Source organism: Lepisosteus oculatus, chromosome 22 (assembly GCF_040954835.1).
Source record: "Lepisosteus oculatus isolate fLepOcu1 chromosome 22, fLepOcu1.hap2, whole genome shotgun sequence".
Classification (NCBI taxonomy): domain Eukaryota; kingdom Metazoa; phylum Chordata; class Actinopteri; order Semionotiformes; family Lepisosteidae; genus Lepisosteus; species Lepisosteus oculatus.
In genome coordinates this window covers 4,441,869-4,462,386 of record NC_090717.1, presented here as the reverse complement: position 1 = coordinate 4,462,386, position 20,518 = coordinate 4,441,869, and the positions used below count along the sequence as shown (strand labels likewise).

General features: G+C 39.5%; 2 protein-coding genes across 5 annotated transcripts in view; one reads left to right on the top strand and one right to left on the bottom strand.

Moving 5' to 3' along the window:
* The first annotated feature begins 371 nt into the window (after nucleotides 1-371).
* pebp1 (phosphatidylethanolamine binding protein 1) lies at nucleotides 372-2,715 on the top strand. The gene is made up of 4 exons (XM_006640179.3): nucleotides 372-624; nucleotides 998-1,107; nucleotides 1,493-1,593; nucleotides 2,298-2,715. The coding sequence occupies exons 1-4, from the start codon at nucleotides 490-492 to the stop codon at nucleotides 2,513-2,515; spliced, it is 564 nt and encodes a 187-aa protein (XP_006640242.1). The 5' UTR covers nucleotides 372-489; the 3' UTR covers nucleotides 2,516-2,715.
* Nucleotides 2,716-2,866: 151 nt separating this feature from the next.
* taok3a (TAO kinase 3a) overlaps nucleotides 2,867-20,518 on the bottom strand; it is a 43,833-nt gene continuing 26,181 nt past the window's right edge. For all 4 annotated transcript variants that reach the window (XM_015366169.2, XM_015366171.2, XM_006640178.3 and 1 more), the window contains 10 exons: nucleotides 18,288-18,455; nucleotides 16,989-17,186; nucleotides 14,673-14,807; nucleotides 11,462-11,698; nucleotides 10,059-10,187; nucleotides 8,958-9,161; nucleotides 7,837-8,076; nucleotides 6,466-6,678; nucleotides 5,649-5,831; nucleotides 2,867-4,169 (listed from right to left, as the gene is read on the bottom strand). In XM_015366169.2, the coding sequence (XP_015221655.2) occupies nucleotides 4,008-4,169; nucleotides 5,649-5,831; nucleotides 6,466-6,678; nucleotides 7,837-8,076; nucleotides 8,958-9,161; nucleotides 10,059-10,187; nucleotides 11,462-11,698; nucleotides 14,673-14,807; nucleotides 16,989-17,186; nucleotides 18,288-18,455 (1,869 nt within the window). In that variant the 3' untranslated portion in view covers nucleotides 2,867-4,007. The remainder of the gene's footprint in view (nucleotides 4,170-5,648; nucleotides 5,832-6,465; nucleotides 6,679-7,836; nucleotides 8,077-8,957; nucleotides 9,162-10,058; nucleotides 10,188-11,461; nucleotides 11,699-14,672; nucleotides 14,808-16,988; nucleotides 17,187-18,287; nucleotides 18,456-20,518) is intronic.

Below are 20,518 nucleotides of genomic sequence, written 5' to 3'. Positions count from 1 at the left end.
TATTGTTCGATACGATTATAGCATCTTTCATAGGAATTCGCGTAATTCTGAAACACCCCCTCCTGACTTAAAACGTTGTGCCGTTGCAAACATGACATCATCCGGGAGGAGGCTGTGATCTGCGCTTGTGACATCGCTCATTTGGTGTTACGCTCAAGTAAAATGTCTCTCTAATCACTCGCCGTCGCGGCTTTCCGCTGTTGGCACCCCGGGGTTTCTGCAGACATTTCTAGACCGAAAGGGGGGCACGCCATGCAAACGTGCAAGCGCTGGGGACTGGCCGCCGGGCTCTGCCGGATTGACGTGCGCTTTGCCCTACCGCGACCGGCACCACATGGGGCTGAGCGCTCGGCAATTGGCTCAGTGGGCCGTCAGTTGAAAAATATATGCGCTCATCAAAATTGAGGGGCAGCGTTAGTTCAGAAGCTGGGTGTTTCGCATATTGCGGTATTGTCTGCCTTATTGCACAAGGTCTGGTTTGCTAAGACGATGCCCGTGGATCTAGGTGCGTGGAACGGACCGCTGGCTCTCACCGAGGTGGAAGAGAAGCCCGCCGTCCCTCTGGCCGTCAAATATGGGCCTCTTGAAATTGATGAACTGGGCAAAGTGCTCACACCCACCCAGGTACAGTACGAGTACAAGACGCTTCTTTGCTCAGGCCTCGGCTGCACCACATGGCTGTTTTAAGCCTAAATCTCTAAAGCGTACATCAATTTCATAATGTCGACAGATAGACGAGGAGTGATATTGACGACGGGAGACGTTTCTTCTGCTTTAATTCGTATGTGCGTTGAAATAATGCGGAGGGTGACGCGCTATAATTTGCTGGTCCATATTAACATTAAAACCTTTTAAGGAAACTTCACGTTTTTGGAAATGAACGCAATGGTTTCATGCTTGTCTGAATAACATGGAGCTAAAAACACATCGAATTGTTTATGCGCAGGATTGTTAAGTGTATTCAGTGTGCGAGACGCCGTTTGTTGCGTGTTTCCAGGTGCAAAACGCGCCTACAAGCATTGACTGGTCAGGCTGCGACCCTGGCAAACTATACACTCTAGTCCTGACCGATCCAGACGCGCCGAGCAGAAAGGACCCTAAATTCAGGTGAGCCTTATTATAAGATTATTATAAGGCCTCTATAATAAACAATGAAATAAGATCACAAAACTGAGCGTTATAGGAATACGATGCGGGACACGCCTAATGAGCGCATTATTTAAAGAGGTTCTAACATACGATTATAAACACACATTTTTAAATAGAATTAAATGAAGTTAAGAGTGGGAGGATGCTTCAAGACATCCAAGACAGAAGTGCTAGAACTTTTAATGTAAAATGTGTATTTAATATGGTAAATAACTGCTGAGTCATCTGAGGTGCATTTGATAAAAGACCTGTTCAAATCTGTTGCCTATATGATCTGGTGCCTATCTTCGTGAATACACTCATCTTTTTGCTAAGACACTTTTTTTTTTTTGGTTAATGCAAGGGAGTGGCATCACTTTTTGGTTGTGAACATGAAAGGAAACGATGTTGGCACTGGATGTGTGATGTCCGATTATGTTGGATCTGGCCCTCCAAAAGGAACTGGTAAGATTTAAAAACAAGTTAGACTCCCCCCTTTAGGCAGGTATATAATGAGGTTTTTGTACAGCAGCATTAAAAGGGAGTACGTTTTTTTTTACTACATTTTACATTTACATCTTCCAAATGGTTGTATTAAAAAATAACATTCAATCGAGTCCTACTAAGAGGTCGTTGTTGCTGTGATGTGCTGTGCCAGAAACCTTTTGAAATTCATGGACTGCACTGACTGTACTAGGTCAGGTTTCATTGCGGATTCTTCCCCTGTGGCACAGCCCCAGGCTGTTTTAAATGGATTTTAAATTCCCCTACTCAATTAAGCTCAAATTAAACTCAAATGTGCTTTTCAGGGAAAGAGAAAGATATCAGCCCTTTACAAGAGCCTGGGGCTGTCCTTTAATTTCTCAGACTTCTGAAAGCCTGCGTTGTCTGGTGAATTCTGAAAGTTCTGCAAGGAGCAAGAGTGCAGAATGAGCTGCCCGTTTCTCAAACGGTGATGCAATTGATGGTCATTTGCAAACTGGTTGAATCAGGGTATTTACACTTCTTTTCTGCAGTTGCCACTTGGATCCCATTAGTTTTCAAATCTGTCATGGGTCATGGAATATAAGAGCACATGCAGAAACGGACACAAAAGGATTAAGGGGGGGGGAGTCCACAGCATTTTGGCATAAAGGCATAACAGCTTTTCTGCATGATGTGTCCTCCAGGTCTCCATCGCTATGTGTGGCTGGTGTATGAACAGCCCGGACCCTTGTCATGCAATGAGTCTGTTCTCAGCAATCGATCCGGAGACCACCGTGGAAAATTCAAAGTGGAAGCCTTCCGCAAGAAGTACAAGCTGGGAGCCCCAGTAGCTGGCACCTGCTACCAAGCTGAATGGGATGATTATGTGCCGAAGCTGTATCAACAGCTGTCCGGCAAATGAAAGCCTCAGTAACCAATGCAACTGACTACCGCCTAATTATGTTATGCATCTCCTGCGTTGCAGATCTGCTATTTTTTGTGTTAATTATAAAGTTCTCATTTCGTTGACCTTAATTGCACAGTTCTGCAGTATTTCACTGCAGTAAGAATTGTAATTTTCACTAGATTGCAATAAAATAAGCTAGATACAAGAATAAGAAATTTTTTGTTTTGTTTTTTTTTTTGTCCTGGTTTTTAAAAGGAAACCCCAACACACACTTGCTCTTTAAAATAGGGTGTTGCCCTTGCATATGTTAAAAGCACTCGAAATATTAGGTAACAGGAAAATGGTTGCAGGCCACCTTTATCTTCATCAATTGAAGTTTAATTTCAGAGCAACATTCTCATGTCTATAGAAAGTGAAGAACAAATGAAGGTGGTGATGAGATGTACCTAACCACTTGTAAGTCCTATGTTCTTAATGCACAAATCTGCATTCAGCCATGCTTCAGTGCAGTGCTCTTTAAACATGGTATTAAATACATGGATAAAGTAACTGAGAATGAAAAGGTAACTAATGTGAAGAACAATTATTAAACCAAACATGTGGTGAGCACTTTTATTTACAAATATAATTAAAAGCTCTGACAGATTCATGCTTTTCTTAATAACCTGAAAAATTTTAAAGTGCATGCAATAATAAAGCATTTTACTGATTTGATTTATTGTAAGAAAATACACAGCTTGAAAGTGTGGATAAAGCAATATAATGATCTAGATGGAAAATTCCAATAGAAGATCCCATTGACAGATTAAACTCCAAATACTGAACAAAAAAATCATCTTAAAAAATTGATCTGAGGACCAGTTAAAATACAATATGAAAATAAGTAAAAGCTCTCCATAAATCCTTCTATACACAAAATACATGAACATCCCATGCCCTATGTGCTACCTGGGTTTTGGGATTCATGTATGGTATTCACATCATCTGCTACAGCAGAAAATGATTATGATACAGTTAAATGCTGGGCTGAGTTACGTTATCCAGCATTTGTTAATCACAATTTCCCCAGAAGTAACGTGTGTAACTACCAATATGTACAATATGAGTTCATATTTAAACATATCAAATTGCTCAATCTTAATAAAATTTCCTGATGAATAAATACCAAAAGTGAGAAGCAGCGTATAAGATAAGGCTGCAGGAGAATGTCTTTTTTTTCTTTTTTCATTTTTTTTTGCACAGACTGACAAATCATTTCTAATGCATGATCATTAAGCAACGTACATCCACTTTTTTTCAGTTTCACCAAAAGTTATCATTGCACATGAACATCAATACTGTGACATTTGTTAAAAGACAACCAAAAGTTATCCAGCATTTACTTGTAACATTACAAGGGGCCCTGATTATTGAGGACACTAGGCACAGGCACTAGTCCGGAGGTGATGTCAGTAGCAAAGAGCCCAGCTTTAATGAGAAGTGGACAGGGTATGATGGCAAATCTTTTTCATCTATAGTCCTCTTTAGGATAGTCTAATGTACCCAGGTTTGCAAACCCTTGTCGGGTGCTCTCCATGTCAAAGCTCTCGATCTCCCTTTCCTGTCGTTCCAGCAGGTGTTTGATTCTTTCAGTGCGTTCCTTCTGAAGTGAAGCCAGCTCCTCTTCAATCTGTAATCAAGAACAGCAGATCACTTACATCACCTGTGAACAAAATGCTAAACTGCTGTAAGAGAATAAAAATATAAATCTAAAGTGAGCTTTGGTAGGGGAAAATCCAAATGTGGAGGACTGAATAAACCCTGACAGCTAGCGTCTTTCTAAGATCAGGGTTTCTAAAATTTCCTGGAATAAAGGAATCCCTGTTGAGGTGCCGTCCATATAAATGTCCACTTCTCATTAAAGCTGGGCTGAGAGGTGGCACTATGGCTAAGGATCTGCGCCTGTGGCTGGAAGGCTCATATCCCATGGCCGGCAGAGGAATCCTACTCCGTTGGGCCCCTGAGCAAGGCCCTTAACCCCAACTGCTCGAGGAGCACTGTATAAATGGCTGACCCTGCGGTCTGATCCCAAGCTTCTCTCTCCATGTCTGTGTGTCTCACGGAGAGCAAGCTAGGGTATGCTGAAAGAAAAATTCCTAACGCAACAAATTGTATATGGCCAATAAAGTGATCTTATCTGACGTTAAATATACAGTACCCATAGGATCACTCCCACAGTGCTTAGCACAGAGTATTTCATATTTAAAGCCCCAAATTATATTTCGGTAAAAAACAGTTTGTGTTCAATACCTATATTGCTTCTAGGTGGAGTGCATCTTCATGCTGGTGCAAATATTTTCATCAAGTTACCAGCAAAGTTAGCTCTGGAGATTTGAACAGTTTGTATTCTCTAACTTATATTTTCAGTGTGACTTGTAGTACTTTTCACCCTTGCTCCTGTATAATTGCTATTTTAGTAAAAGGTCTCTTACCAGGCCACAGCACTTAAAATATTATTTTAAGCGCTGGAACAAAATGTGCATCTCTAGTGCCAAGAAAATTACCTGTGTATGCTTGTCAGTTCTGGGGGTGATATCTGGAGAGAATATTTCACTCAGCCTGTACTTTTAAGTACAATATAACAGCTGTAATGGTTTCCAGAATTGCCACATTTATAGTTTTAGAATCCTTTAAACCTTACTTATATCGTATGTTCATTCAGTCTAGGAAACAGAAATTAATTTGAAAGATTTTCTCTTGCAATACATGAAAGTATAGTAAGTATAATTCAGGCAATAATACTTGCACAATTCTAATCTGTAGTTCTACAATGAAAGCAACAGATGGCGCTAGAAGCCCACACGTTGGTCTAGGCTTTATGCACATACTGTAGATTTCTATTACCGGCCAGCACCAATCAAAATGACCCTGGTTTAGGACATGACTCCAGGGGAACGCTCGAGTTAACAATCAAAAGATAATGACCACATAGCTCCTGGGGCAAGGTGAGTGCTAGAATATTATTGCCTCTTCTCCCAAGAAACAAACACAAACAATAATGCATCTGATATGACAGCAAGCACATGTACATGACTGTACAATGCAACACTGGGTAGGGTACCCCCCTCTAACACAGCTGTTTTAAAACCTATTTCTGTTCTGAACGCACCTTTTGTTCAAGATGGGCTCTGCGCAAGGAGACCTTTTGCTCCAGCTTCTGCAGCTCTCTCTCATGCTGTGCTTCTGTTTGCATTTTAATTTTGCTCTGGTAGGCATTGAGTAGCTCCATTTCCTGCTGGAGCTGGTGTTTCAAGGCTTGGCATTCGGCTTCTTGGGCCTCATCCAGTCGCAACTGCAAACAGAAAGAAAAGCACTGTAATGCACTCAACAGTCCAAGGCAACAGATGGGAGAAGACAGTCTGACAACCACATCTGTATTTTGGGGGATTGGGTCTCCACTGTGTTGTCTCTGCATGAATAGACAATCAGAATTACAAGTAGTTCAACCAAAGTTTTATTCACAATTGAAAATTAACATGGTGACAGGGAAAATGGCCCGGTGACAGAGAAGATCAGCACGATTTGTATAATTAAATAATGAAAAACATCTGCATTCACTACGGGTTTATATACAGTAGGAATACAACAATAGCATTTAAGGACTTCAGTATTATTTCCATGTTAACAAATGTGAGAGCCTGTTCACATCAATACTACCTAATTAACATGCTGCAAGTGATCTAGCAATGCACAAACCGTTCGTGCTGTGCCTTATATGGGGTATGGAAATGGGGTCAGCATCACTATGCATTTAACTGATTTAAGAGCACTTAAAAAGCATGTGTACATGACTGTTATGCCAAGACCTACATGCTTAACTACAGGAATGCGGTGGTTTAATTATTTTCTGTTCAGAAACATTTAAACTCACTGAAAAGACCATTTTTACGATATAAAGCTTCTGTTACTTCCTTCTGACAACTTACCGCCTGCGAGGCCATCATCTCGTTTATACTTTGTTCATACTGCTCCGCCAGAATGGCAAGTTTGCGTATCTGCTCATCTTTCAGTGCTTTCAGTATAGTCTTGTGTTCGTTCTTCGGAGTGACCTCTAACTGGTGGTTTCTCAGTGCCTTATACTGCTTTGTCTGCACCTTACATGTATCCTGGAACTGCTTTTTAATTTGCATCTCCATGGCCTGCAATGGGAAAAAAAAGCAGCAATGTACGATCAAAAGGAATGAAAGCAATAAAAAAGTGCCTCCACTGCATGTTTGATCTTTTCTAAAACAAATAAGATATGCAACTGGGTAGATAAATAGTTAAGAATCATTAAAATGCAACATGAGGAACCTCTCAGTACGTACGTTGTGCGTGTTTGTTTGGTCAAGTGCCCTACTAATTATACAGTACTAAGCACACCCTTCATATAGCTGTGAAACACACACAAAACTTCTGAATAATAAATTATGCCTTAATGTGGATCACAGTACACCCCTTTTTTAGTTTTAACAGCAAAGGGAATAAATAAGAAAAACTGATATTAGAAGGTTGAAGACACAATTCAAAGGATAAATGAAGGCGAAAGAATAATGCTAAGGGTCATTACTAGTGCTGTGCTGAGAATGCAATCTGATCATACAGTGACATCTGGGGGTTATAATTCTCTTGTGTTGCCCAGTTTCATCATGGTTTAATGGTTACATTGCCTACATAAAGCTAGCTTCATGACACCATTAAATAGATCACTGAGGTATAAAAAAGAAAACTTGAATATTTGTAACATTTTACAACGTTAGGTCACTGAAAATCAATGCTATCAGTCCATTATGTTAATCCCTAACATGCTCTGGTGAGTAACTATTCCCTTCAGTTAAGTAGTGCACATATAGTACACTACTTTTTATTTGTGATGAAGCACTGTAGTAACAGTTTTAAAATATTCCCTCTACAATAGCTAGGAAGCTTTAACTTGCAAAAAAAAAAAACTTTTGTTCCCCATGTCAAATTTAAAATCAATGAAATCCCTATATTAGTGATTTCACACACTTAAAGATTATAGTCCCAGCAAGTGACTCTTAGTAAAGCCAAATCAATAAAAGCAATATCTATTTGGTGGAAAAAGATCAGACTAACACTGACAATGATAAAGATCTTTTCTGATATGGAGAAATAAAAAAGCATCTGCATGCTTTATTACATCTCATATCTTTAAGATGTTGAGTGGGTTCTACAGATATACTAATACCGCATGGTGAGACACAATGTTGGCCATAACCTTTCCCAGTGTTCATTGTAACCCGCGCAATGGCCTTTCAACAGGCTTGAGAGCAAGGCGGAAGCTGGAGTAGGAATACCTTTAGATTCTTGGGCTGCTGTCGGAGCTCCATGACGTGTTTCCTGTGCAGCTCCCTCTCCCGCCGGCTGTTGTACTCGATTTGGTTCTCCAGCTCCGTCTGGTGCTGCAGCCGGATCAGGTCCATGCGCAGCTTCTGCAGCATCTTCAGCTGCCGGTACTCCAGCTCCTGCGTCGACTCGTCGTGCCTGATCAGCATCGCGTGCTCCATCTCCTTCTGCGTCTTCTTTTTGTTCAGCTCCTGCGATGGAGCATAAGCAAGTTACAGCTCTCTCCCGGTGTCAATTTATAATAGTTTATTATAGTTTAAAATAAAACAAGATGGGGCCAGGGAAATTGTTTTGCTTTCACGTTATGCTTGGTAAATTAGAACTAATTACTAATTTGTTCACAAAGAAACAGTGTAAAACAGCGTGCTGGCAGTTTTGGATTTTGTATATAATTTACAGTATCTCTTCAAATTATTTTTTTGCAAAAAGTAAATGCCGTCTCCTATGTTATGCTTATAGATGTAAAAACAGGTCAAATCAGTTAATATACCTTCTGGTGTGCTTTCACACCAGTGCAAGTTTAGTTAAACAGCCACGCTTGATTCCTGTGTGAAGTTACAAATTAACACTTCCTACTTCTGCTGCATAAATGATTTAGCTCACAGTTTTTAGATTTGAACATAGTTTCATTTCTTATACTTTGTAATCTGCTTCCCAGGCAAAAAAAAACTACAGAAGAGAAAAATTAATCCATCGCTGCTCAAGGCCACTAAACCGCAGGCACTTCCCACCAAACCTTTTTTTTTTTAATTGTTGGTGATGCTACAAATCCATGCTGAAAAACAAATCTTTTAAAACAATTTATGCCCCCATGTCAGAGCAAGATACAAATACAGATACACAAACAACCTAATATTTATTACTATAAAAAGATATGAAGGCACTTAAAAAGATTGCACAGAATGTTACCCGTTTCATTCCTACAGGACTAGTAGTAAATCACCAATGTTGTAAAAAAAAGACTTAACATTTTGTTTGCCATTTGCTCGGCTGTCATACTTTTATTTACGGGACAGTGCATATTTTTTCAACACCTGGAAACTTCATGGCGCAAGTAAAAAAAAAGTCTCACCTCTCGTATTTGCTCCTGTTCAAACTCGTGCCTCTTGGTCATTATCTTGCGTTTGAAGGCACGGCAGTTTCGCTCGTAGAACACCCTCTGCTGACTGAGGAGCTGTGCCTCCTCCTCAGCTTGTGTGTGCTGCATGTTCTCCTTGTGTTTGGACAGGCGCTCCTGCTTCTCTTTCTTGGGGGTGCTGTGGTCTTCATTCATCTCCTGTTTAACACAGTGAAGGAAAGACAAAGATCAGGGGCTGCCAGGACTTGAACCTCTATAGCCGACATTAAAAGCAGGGCTGTTTCTCCTGGGGTGACAGACCCAATGATTCACTTCACACCTCTGAAAACCTGCCTGTGGATTCTGGCTTCATTCCTTGGATGGCTTCACCAGGACCTTCTGAATTAACAAAGGACGCCCTACAATTTGTCACTGTGTCAAGAAGAGACCAAGGATGGTGTGGGTTCTCAAATAGTGCTACTTTCCCTGAAGAGACTCATTGCAGACTGCAAAAGAACAAGTAATAGGTTTATTCCATGCTGAAAAGAGAAGAAGAAAACGTTTCAGCTGTGGAGCCTTCTTCGGGTGTAACCCTAACCCTTGTACCCAAAGAAGGCTCCACATCTGAAACGTTGTTTTCTTCTTATCTTTTCAGCATGGAATAAACCTATTACTTGTTCCTTTGCAGCCTATGCATGCTGACGCAGCTACCCACCTGAACTCAATGGAGACTGGTCTTTTTTAGTGACTCTAATCTAGTGTCACTGACAGTACTTGACAATACCTTCTTTACCGTGTTTTGATTAAAGTGAGAAATCCCTGGCACATTAGTAGCACAACTGACACAAGGCAGAGCAAGAATTAAAATAAATATTTTTTACTCATATACATGGAATAAAATGGTATCAATGATCACTTGGCAGTATGCATTTAAACTGTCCTGTGTACTTTGACACAAAGGGATCTTTAAAGTCTTCAAAGGCCTCTGGTCCTTTTTAGTAAAACATCATTAATTTACAATTCACAAGCCCAAAATGCAGAGTGTAATACATGACTGCTGCATGCCACTGTTCTATCACCGTAGTACACATCTCTCATCTTGGAAACGGCTCTTGCCTCTTTAATCTTCTCCTTGCAGAGCTTGTACTGTTTCTTCTGGTTATCTAAAAAGTTGGTCAGCTCCTTCTTCTGCTGTGCCGAGATCTGCTGCTGGAACTTCTTCTCATCTGCCGCTGCTGTCTTCGTCTGCACAGAGAGAAGACTGCAGCTAAACGTGGTGTGTTGGGATCACCCCGTGAAAACAACGTGATGAACCCGGGTCACATGTCAAACAGAACAGAAGTATGAAAAACCAAGATATCAACTTCAACACCTATCCACCGTACGTAATGTAGGGCACCTTGGATAAGTGTATCTGCAATAAATTAATAATAATAAGAAGAAGACGCAAAACTCAACACTACAGGTTGAAAGAGGAAATTGTAGTGCATCAAAATGAATGTAGGACTCACTAACTAATTTCATTCTAAAGCAATACCGATGAAGCTGTTTTATTAACATTGCTGTACTATTGTAAAACATGCTGTCCGGGTACTTTTTTTCCTTTTTTTTTTCTTTCACAGAGACAACAAGCTACGAGAAGTGTTTGATTTTTATTCTCCAGTTATTTACACTCTGTCGTTACCCTTTCTAGCCAGATATTTTGACATTTTAATGGAATTTGTTTGAAAATCGGAAAACAGCTGTATTACACCACACACAAATAATATGCTTCTATGAGAAAAGAAGAAAAAACTCACATCATCTACAGCAAACTCAGTATTACAGGAATATACAAAAACAAATGTGGCACTCTTTCCTTTCTCAATTTATATCGAGACCTAAACTCGATAAAAGTAAGATCGAACAATATAAATCCATTAAACGGATTCAGTTCAACAACGTCATTGACTGGTGTGCTTGCATACTGGTAAAGTTCAGAACATCCACATGTCAAATTAGAAATGCAGGACTTGTAGGTTTTGGCGACTTCCTTGTCCATGCACCAGAATCTCAAAGAAAGTATGTTCCCATCACCTACAATAGATTTACCTGCTCTCTTACCAACTCTCCATTTCTCTGGGATGAGCCAATTCATCTATACTGTCTCTTTCAGAAGAAGATAAAACAGGCATTAAAACTCACTATTCAAAGGGACCACTCAGCCTTCTGTGTCCTAATCCAATTTAAAATAAAAATGGCTGAATGATCATTTTCCTTACAGTAGTACTGGGTTTAACATTAGATTTTACTTTCTAGGTACTGTTAAATTTTAAATACACATTTGTTGCCTATATACATTGAAGAAGCACCACCACAGTCATTACTGTTCAACTTTATCTTCAGAAACTCAAAAGTTGAAATTGCAAAAAAACGATCCGTGTTGGATAATCTCTTTTTCCAAAACTACGTTCATTTGCAAAGTAAGAGCAGCAGTAGTAATTAGTAGTACTTAAAGGCAGTGATACTATAACACTCACCTCTTTCTCCGTGTGAATTGCATGCTTCTTGGCCAGTTTCTCGAGTTCGATGGATGCATTGTTGGCTTGAGTCTCCACCTCTTTCTGCAGCTTGAGGCGGTGCTCGTCCATCTCAGCCTTCAGCTTGTTTTCCAGAGCGATCAGCTGCTTCTGGTGCTGCCGCCGCATCCGCTTGTATCCTGACATCTGTTCCCGCAGCTCGTTCTCCTGCTCATGCTCATGGATCTGCCTTGTAACCTTGTAGCAGAAGAGCACCAGGGGAATCAGGAAACGGGGAGGAGTGGGGGTTCCCCGAAGAGACCAGGGGGTAAAAAGAACCAGTCCCAACTCTGGAAATGTCAGTGCTTTTCTTGTATAATGTCATAAAACACACAAAATCAAACATCAAGGATGCCACTGACTCGGAGACAGAAACCCACAGTAATTACAAAACAGCCAACCTTACTGCCATTTCTGACACTGTTCAGCATCATAAAATACGACATTTCTCCCCCTACCCAGGCTTCACTCGCCCTGTACCATTTCCTGTCTTGCTTGCAGAGATTTAGAAACAAACCTGGTTTGGAGAAAAAGAGTTATCCGCCCCAACGCAGTTGTGGAGTTTTTCATAACTTCCCGGAGCAACTCGGAAGCCCAGCATGTTGACAAAGTTGACTGAAAGAGCATTCCATTAGAGCACATCCTCGCCTGACAAATCGGGCTAGCAACATGCAGAGGTCCTCTGGGCAACGTCTGCAGCCATCAGTGAGCAGTAAACGTCTTTGGGCTAAGCATTATTAGCAGGTAGGTCACATGAGTTGGGCACTTTATAAGCTGCTTTTATCAATACTTCCACTGTAACACTGAATCCAAGTCACTTGTTTTGAGCCAGATTCTTAAACCGAAGAAAGAGCATGTGACTCAACAAAAAAAGTATGTAAAGGAGAAAGGAGAATGTCCTGGTCAAATGCACTGTAACCAACACTTCTTTCTATTTGCATTCTCAAAATAGATATAGTTTGATACTAAATATATACTGGTTGAGTCTAGGTCTTAACCTGAAATATTTACAGTAGTAATTAATAAGAACTTATACATACAGCCAACAGCAAGACAAAGACCATACTTGAGAGTAGATGGATTTTCTTTGAGCTACTTCCTTCTACTGAGACTACTTCCCCATGATCTTTCAGTCTATTCTCCAAGTAGTTAGGTTACATCACAGGTGTGAAAATAGTTTGTGTCTAGGCAAGATGAAAAAGCAACTCAAAAGCGTTCTTAGGAAAGATTCGTATTTACCACCTAATAGAAATTCCTCATTAATATAACCAAACAGCAGTATAGGCCTAATAATAATTGTATAATTATAATTTAAAATTGTATAAATTCAGCAAAAGAGCCTTATCAAGAGCTTCAAAGGAAACTGAGTAAAGTCTTCACAGACCTGGTACATAAGTTCAAAGGATGTAGTTGTAAGGGAGGCCTGAACAAAGTTTGGATTAAGCAGGATGGTCATCCGGGGTACTGACGAGCTAGCCACCAGAAACACCCACCATGCATCTATTCCACTGCCATTAAACAGGCGACCTCATCACCCTGTTCTGTCACTCCAGTTCCTCTTCAAGGACTATCTTCATTACAGACGTGCTCGTGAGAAATAAGATTTTGCTTTACTGTCCTTCTTTGCATCAGAACCCCACCCAGGCTGCATGCACTGGATCCATCTCTGCTGTGAGAGCATACTACAATAACTTACTGTGCATGTCAGGCTTTGCATCATTTATTGACTCCTTCACGTATATGTTTACACAGGGAAGTAGCTTACTCATTTAATATGTAATACCTTCTCAGCCGTCAGAAAGCAATGCCAGTTTAGCCATGGCTATTTTGAACTTAAGCCCAATAGGCACAGTGCCAGAGCTTGTCAGTCAGCACCTTAACACTCTGTCGTACCTGCCTGAACTACAATCCTTATCATTTTAAAAATTGTATTCTAATGCAGAGATCGGATTAATCTCGACAAACCACTAATGAGACCTTAGTTTGTAACTGGGCACCTTAGTTCCTATTATGTAAAGGTACTGCCAAGAATCAATTACTTATTGCATAAGAAATACAATAGGATGATAGCACAAAACCTACTCGTATATACAAAATAAATCACACACTTAATAACGTATAGCACCTACTACACAAACAGCAAACTATACACATTCCTTTACAAGAAGCAATCGTTTTGTTCACCTTTGAATTATTGCAAAAGGGCTAACAATCCTGACTATGATATCAGCTATGCAGCTACAATGCCAAGCCCTCTTTACCTGACCAGAACAGAAGCACAGCTGACATTCCCCATCTCAATCTCAATATCCATCTCTACATGCACAGAACTTCCTGATGGCAAAAGTGAAACAATTCCCCCTGACACTAAACTCCCCCCTACCCCCACCTCTCTGATCCTCCTTTCCACAATGAAGATCGCATGCCTGTTTATATTAATGTACACAAGCGCAGCTTAGATCACTAGGGAATGCACTCAGATCCCCCCCAAATCATTTGCATGCATATTGTTCAGGTGGCATCACTATTTTAATGATTACCCTACCATAAGGGATGCAGGGCTTTTGCAGACTGAGATCTTCTCTCAGGTCTATTTTGTTAAATGATGTTATTAAATGACTGCACATGCATTTAAATGCTTTAAGGCGTGCACAATCTTGACGTTTAAAGAATGATCAGAAAAGGCTGTGAATGGACACCACCCATTCTAGCTAAATAGAATTAATCACTCATCCTTCAGATGTTCATCAGCTCAAAAGACAAGCACTTAAACATTTATTTTAGATGACTTGATAGACAGAATGCCCTGGGAATTGACACAAATCTTGTCCTTGAAAACAGAACAAAAGCAGCGACCGGTATTATTTCTGCATGTGTTCACACACTACCCTCTCTGAATCGGCAGCATTGCAGAAACATGATTATGCTTAAACAAGCAGGGCCTCAAAATAAAACCAGGGCTGCGACCACAGCTAGACGTAAAGGAACAACAAACCATATACTGCAGGATAAAGAATAAATAAAATATGTAATTTAAAAAAAAATGGCCTTCATCTCTTAAAGACAACTGTTCCAAAATCTAAAAAGAAAAAGTGCTTATTAACAGGATCCTGTTGCTATGACAACACATGTTAAAAGCAAGCCCCTTCTTGAAGGGCTCAAGGAGGCTTACCAAAGATGCTGATTTGATTGTGGCAAAGCGCTCTCGGTTCCTGTAGTTGTGAGCCTGGCTCTTGTCAGACGAAGTAGGCCGCAGCTCAGGCCTTGGATCCCTGTGGACAGCTTCATCCCTTATGAATACATGATCCTGCAGAAATGGATAAAAACAAGGAGAAAGTCCAGATGTGCTCTTTCCTCTCTCGCTGCCTCTCGTTCACCCCTCTTTCTGCACAGGCACTGTTTGAAATGCATAGTTTAGCTCCCTGCTATTCCCTGCAGCTCCACGGTAAAATGAATAAGCAACACATTGCAGCCTTGCTAACAGTCAGCTGATCACTAGTGGGAAGCTGCCCGAGTCTCTGGCAGGCTTTCCACAGTGGAAAGAAAATAAAACATATAGGGAGGATATCGCGGCACTCACTCTGCAAATGATTAAAAATGTTTTAAAAAAACTAAGTCCTTGAACACCAATGTTCCTGTCCTAGAACAAAATTATTATGAACAGGCTGATTCTTCTCCATTAACTCAACATCAATGGGGCTGTCTTGTTTGATTTTTGAATTTAATATTCTGGAGGGTTCTTATTTCTGTGAACATGGCACAGAGGTAATGAGATCATCCTTTTAAATCTCTCTAATGATTTATCAGTCACACTAAAGCCATGCTTTCTGGTCATAAAGGCTTAGTTTCTAGTGCTTTCTTTTCCTGCCCGTCTCTCTCTCTCCCTCACGCTGAGTTTTTTTTTTAAAGATACAGTACACAATTTAAAATGAATGTCACCTTCCTTTAACACATCATATTATATACGGATAGCATTCTCAAAATGTTCTAATAACACCACAGGACATTTTTGTGCCTTCTGCATTCAATACAATTATTTTGAATTAATTCATCGTAGGTTTCATTTAAGACCAACAGTAGTGATAAATGTTTTTTTTTTCATGATTTCCCAAGAATAAGGCTTGTAAATAAAAACAGAAAACTAATGTGAAGTAATGGCTGCTGGTGGCCAAAAACTGTTTTTGTTTTTTCCGCAAAAGAAGACTGTTTCACACCACATATATCATAGTCTTAATTAAATGTTTCTATACAATATCCCATTAAGCAAAAGGTAGGCTGGATATATTATGACAGAGTTATGTCAGAAAGACAAAAACTCATATAACTGATGTATTCAAAATTCAGACTGTTCATTCTTTTTCGAAATGTAAACAGAATATATTTCAGGCTAGCTCTGGGAGAAAAGACATTTAAATTCCACAAAAAATATTTTGTGGAAGTTATTCATTTTCAACCCAAAAATATGAACTTTGTAATTAACATATTGTCACAATTAACACAAAAAATGTGTAGCATCTACAACATAATGCAATTAAGATGACCTGAAACAAATAAGTACAAATTATTTAAATTAAAAGTATTCTACGTTTGGCAATTATAATTAAAAGAAGGGAAAACATTAACCCGTGACAATGTCTTAAGACCAACTTAAACTCCTCTATTAAATATATATTCATGAAAACTGTATATACCTTTATATATTGAAAGAACTGTATCTGTTATTCCAGGAAATCACAATTAATGCGAAAGGACACCTGCATCATTTTGACATTTATCCCAATATTAACTTTTTTACTCCCAAAACTAATACTATCTTCAGCAACAATTCTTCATCCTCTTTGATAAAGATCATTTGATTTGTTCTATTAACATGTTTTCATGATCAAAATAAATTAATGGACTGAAAATATCCTTTTCATTTCCAGAGCACAAAATGAGATGACAAGAATGGAAACTATTCTGACCACTTTTAGTTATACAATATAGAACACGTCTTTGACTTCCAGCATCAACAGTGTTCAGTAGTGTTCTAACCAGTTTATATCAGATTTCCTTGAGGACAGAGCAACTAGTACAACTTAATTACAAGGCTAAAACCCATACTGTACATACTGCTCATTTTCAATTCTGAAGATATCAGTTTTCCACTATTTAATTTGGAGATGCTTGACTATTTTCTTTAGATTTAATGAATATATGACTTAAAGGCTTTTATGGAGTAACATAATCATCTGGCTGCCCAGCATAGAATCTAGTTTGCAGTTGTGATCAGTTTAGTGGAGTCTTAATTTAAAATAAACCCATAATAATAAATTGGCAATTTTTTTTTCTTTCCCTGCAACTTCAAACACTGTATTAGTAGTTTTAATAGCAAAAAATATTACACCTAAACAGCTCAACATTGTAAAAAAAACAAAAAAAAAAACAAAAGTTGACTAATGCAAATTTTCCTGACTTTAGCATGTGCAGTAGAGAACCTGGAACCAACCTTTTTCGGGGCAGATGAGCTCTCTGACTCTAACGTGCTATCGTAATCATTCATCATGGCTATATCAGAGCTGCTCTCGTCCATCACTTCCTGCATGCTGTTGATACTGCTGCTCTGACTTCCTGTGCTGATGGAGGTACTGGGGATGGAGTGGTTACTACCAAGGCTGTTCGTCTTGCCACTGGCCTGTTCACTGTCCTGCAAGAACAATCACAAGCAAACACTCTATACCTGGGTTTTCCTAATGACTGGGCGACCGGCTTTCACAATGTAAGCCAAGAAACAAACAACAGGAAATCATTTGGAAAAACTGCTCATCAATAAGAGTTGCACAAACCATAGGCAGAGCTGGTTTGCTTTGAAGCAAGATTAAACACTGCATGTTCATTTTACACACTCTTGATCTGGGGGGTGAGTTACTCTTTGGTGACCAGGTCTCTGTGGATCTCTGGTTGAAAACCACTTCACTTGTCCATTGTCCCAAACACCTAATTTTGCAAGGAACACCCAAATGAATGAAAACATACTCATCATCACAGGATTATGCCATAGGAAATGGACTATTAGATATTATAAACATCTTTAAAGGAGACCTTTCAAAATATTGGGGAAGAGGGTCAAATATGCTACCATTATTTTCCTTTTATTTTTTAAAGTTTATTTTGGATGAAGTATACACTAAGAATGTTATTAAGAAGGCATTCATGAATTAAGAACATAAACGTATAAAATGTGCAGTTTAACAATGTATATATGGGTATGAATTTGTCTCATCACAGTCACGTCAAGAGTAATCCATATGTTCATTAGTGGGGTCTTAAGTTAATTCATGATGCAATGTATTAGTCAGAGTGAGGTGTGCTTTTCTAAGCTTTACAGAGTCTGCATGATGGCATCTAGACTAATAAGATTGTGAGGAGACAACTGTTGAGTGGTGGAACAGAGAATAAAGTGGCACTTATGTCATTACAAATTGCAACACCTGAAACTATTGGGAAGGGTTGTGGACATCAGGGCTAATATTACAAGTGGGTATCCCAAAATCCGATTGGAGGTGGAGGTGATCGATTCTTTATCAGAATCTCTCTCATTTTAGGAAAAGATGGCAGCAACCCTGGAATCCCAGAGTTGTCATGTGGGTGGTAGGAATGCTACAGCACACAGACTGAAATCATCTAAGGCTGAACTTGTGTCACGGGAGGCATTCTGGTTAGTTGCCAGGCCTGCTGGGGTTTTGTCAACTGTAGTGCGTACTGGTGTCATGCAGTTTTGTGCTCCGCTGACATTGTTAAATCTCACCTCCTCTTCTTCTTGGGACTCTGTTAAGGGCCCATTGTGCTTTTCTTGATACAGGATTTTTTTCATTTTCCTATATTGCAGGTTGTCAAGCTCCCGGACGGCATCTTTCGTTCTCTGGATGAGGTCGATCAGCACACTGGGAGGCCGATCTCGACGAACAAAGTCATGCTTGAAGAGATCAAAGTAAATCTATCAGTGACTAAATATCTTAAGCACCCAAAAAAAATACAGCTCTCAAACAAGGAAATTATGCCTGACATAATTACAGATTCTAAGGAGGTAGATTCTCCCTGCCCTTTTCTCCCTTTACAAATCTCCTTACGTGCTAGAATGAAAAAACAAGCACTATTTCAAATGCATACAGAAGAAAGACATCAGCAATCAGACCCCAGAATTTAATTAGCTTCTATACTTACTACTACTGTGCACCCTTGGTTTAGGACAGTGGTCTTCTGAAGCAGATTCTCTTTAGAAATCAATTTAATTAATCTGGAGAGTAAATCTTTTGTATCAGGCTTTAAGCATTCTTATTTCTACTGGGATATGACTGGTCCTACTATGTATCCCTCTGTGTTGCCCACAACCATAGATTATCATTATAAACTAATTTCATTCATAGCTTGAATTCTCCTTTCAATAGCCAGCTAAGTGGGTCTTATTTTTAGCATTCATCATACTGTAGCTTTAGTTGGGAAGAGAGAAGACTGGTCTCCTAGTTACATGAGTAAGCTTCTAAATACCCAAAAATACCCATCGAAGAAAGTGCCATTTTAACCTGAACTCAATAAATTCTTCCATCCTTTGCAAAAACCTATTTGTAGGGGCATGCTAATCTACTAGGCCCAACATTTTACTTTAACACTGCAAGGGTTTAATGTCTAAATGCATGAGTTCAGTGTCTTAAAAACTGCACCATGTGCTACCAGTACAAAAACAAACTACTAACTACAGGCTCAGTCAAATACACCTACTTTTAGACTGTCTCTTAAAATTATGCCCTTGTCTTCTAAACTCAAGACTCATAATTCTCATATATTAAATAGCCAGACTATTTTAAATGCTTTTGTTTTTCTATTAAGTCTAAAATGAATATAAACTTTTACAAAAAAGTGAGGACAACAACAACAACAAAAACCATCGACCAGCTATGCAAAAATGAAAAGAGTTTCTAAAAAAATATATAAATTGGAACATAGCTATGAAATTTGGTTGCAAAAGCCTGTTGCACTTTCTGCAAATGATGCACTACAACTGTGCTCTTCCTGTTTGGAATCCCAGGGCACTGTACAATATTAACTCGTAAAAAAGATTAAAAGAAGATAAAGATAAGATCGGAGCCGTGGTAGATCAGATGGCAAGGGCATCTAGCTCCTGACCGGAAGGTCCCGGGATCAATCCCAGGTAGGGGCAAACAATGTAGCTTGCTCTAATTCCTCCCAGACGGATCCCAGGTCCTATCAGCCTGCTTTCCAAATGAGTACCTCCCAGGGGTAATAGGCCATCCAGAGCGTGATGCTGACCACATCACCTCCACCTCCGGTGACGGATGGTTGAGAAAAAGGGTGGCCCTTGCCTCCCATTCCCCCGAGGGCCTTTATGGCCTGAAAAAGGGATCTAACCTAAAGATAAGATCAAGCTGAAGAATATGCTAAAGAAAATTACTTTTGAAGTGCAGAATTTAAAAAGATTTCTTCTGCTAACATTCTGACCCTGAAATGTTTAGGTTGGAATGGTAAAACAGATGGGTCAGCCCATGATAAGGAATGATAAGAAGCCCCTACTCCCTCTGGGGAGCCAACAGGCATTTGGGCACAGCCCAAGGGCTATACTTTGAAGTATAAGGGTCCTCAACATAAGCCAGTAAGCAAAAAAGTTTTTTTTTCTGCTATTGCAGTTTTCTGCCATGCTTTCTTGTGGTTGTATTTTGAACCAGTTAATTCCAATTTAATTTTGACACATGAAGGTCAGCAAACAAATCACTACAATAAAGGTGTAACAGAAAGGACAGATAACAGATTTAAAAGAAAAAAGCAGTCTGGTAATGTTCCTTAAATGTTAAGGGCCCTTTACACAAGTGCCATAAACTAATAGATTCATTTGAATTTCCACAAGGTGGCGCTTATGGCCTAGTTCTGAATGCAACTTGAGAAAATGTAATAATTACAGTAAATAATTTGGATTATATACAGCAACAATAAAGAGGGAATTAAAATAAAAACCTTGAAGTGGCC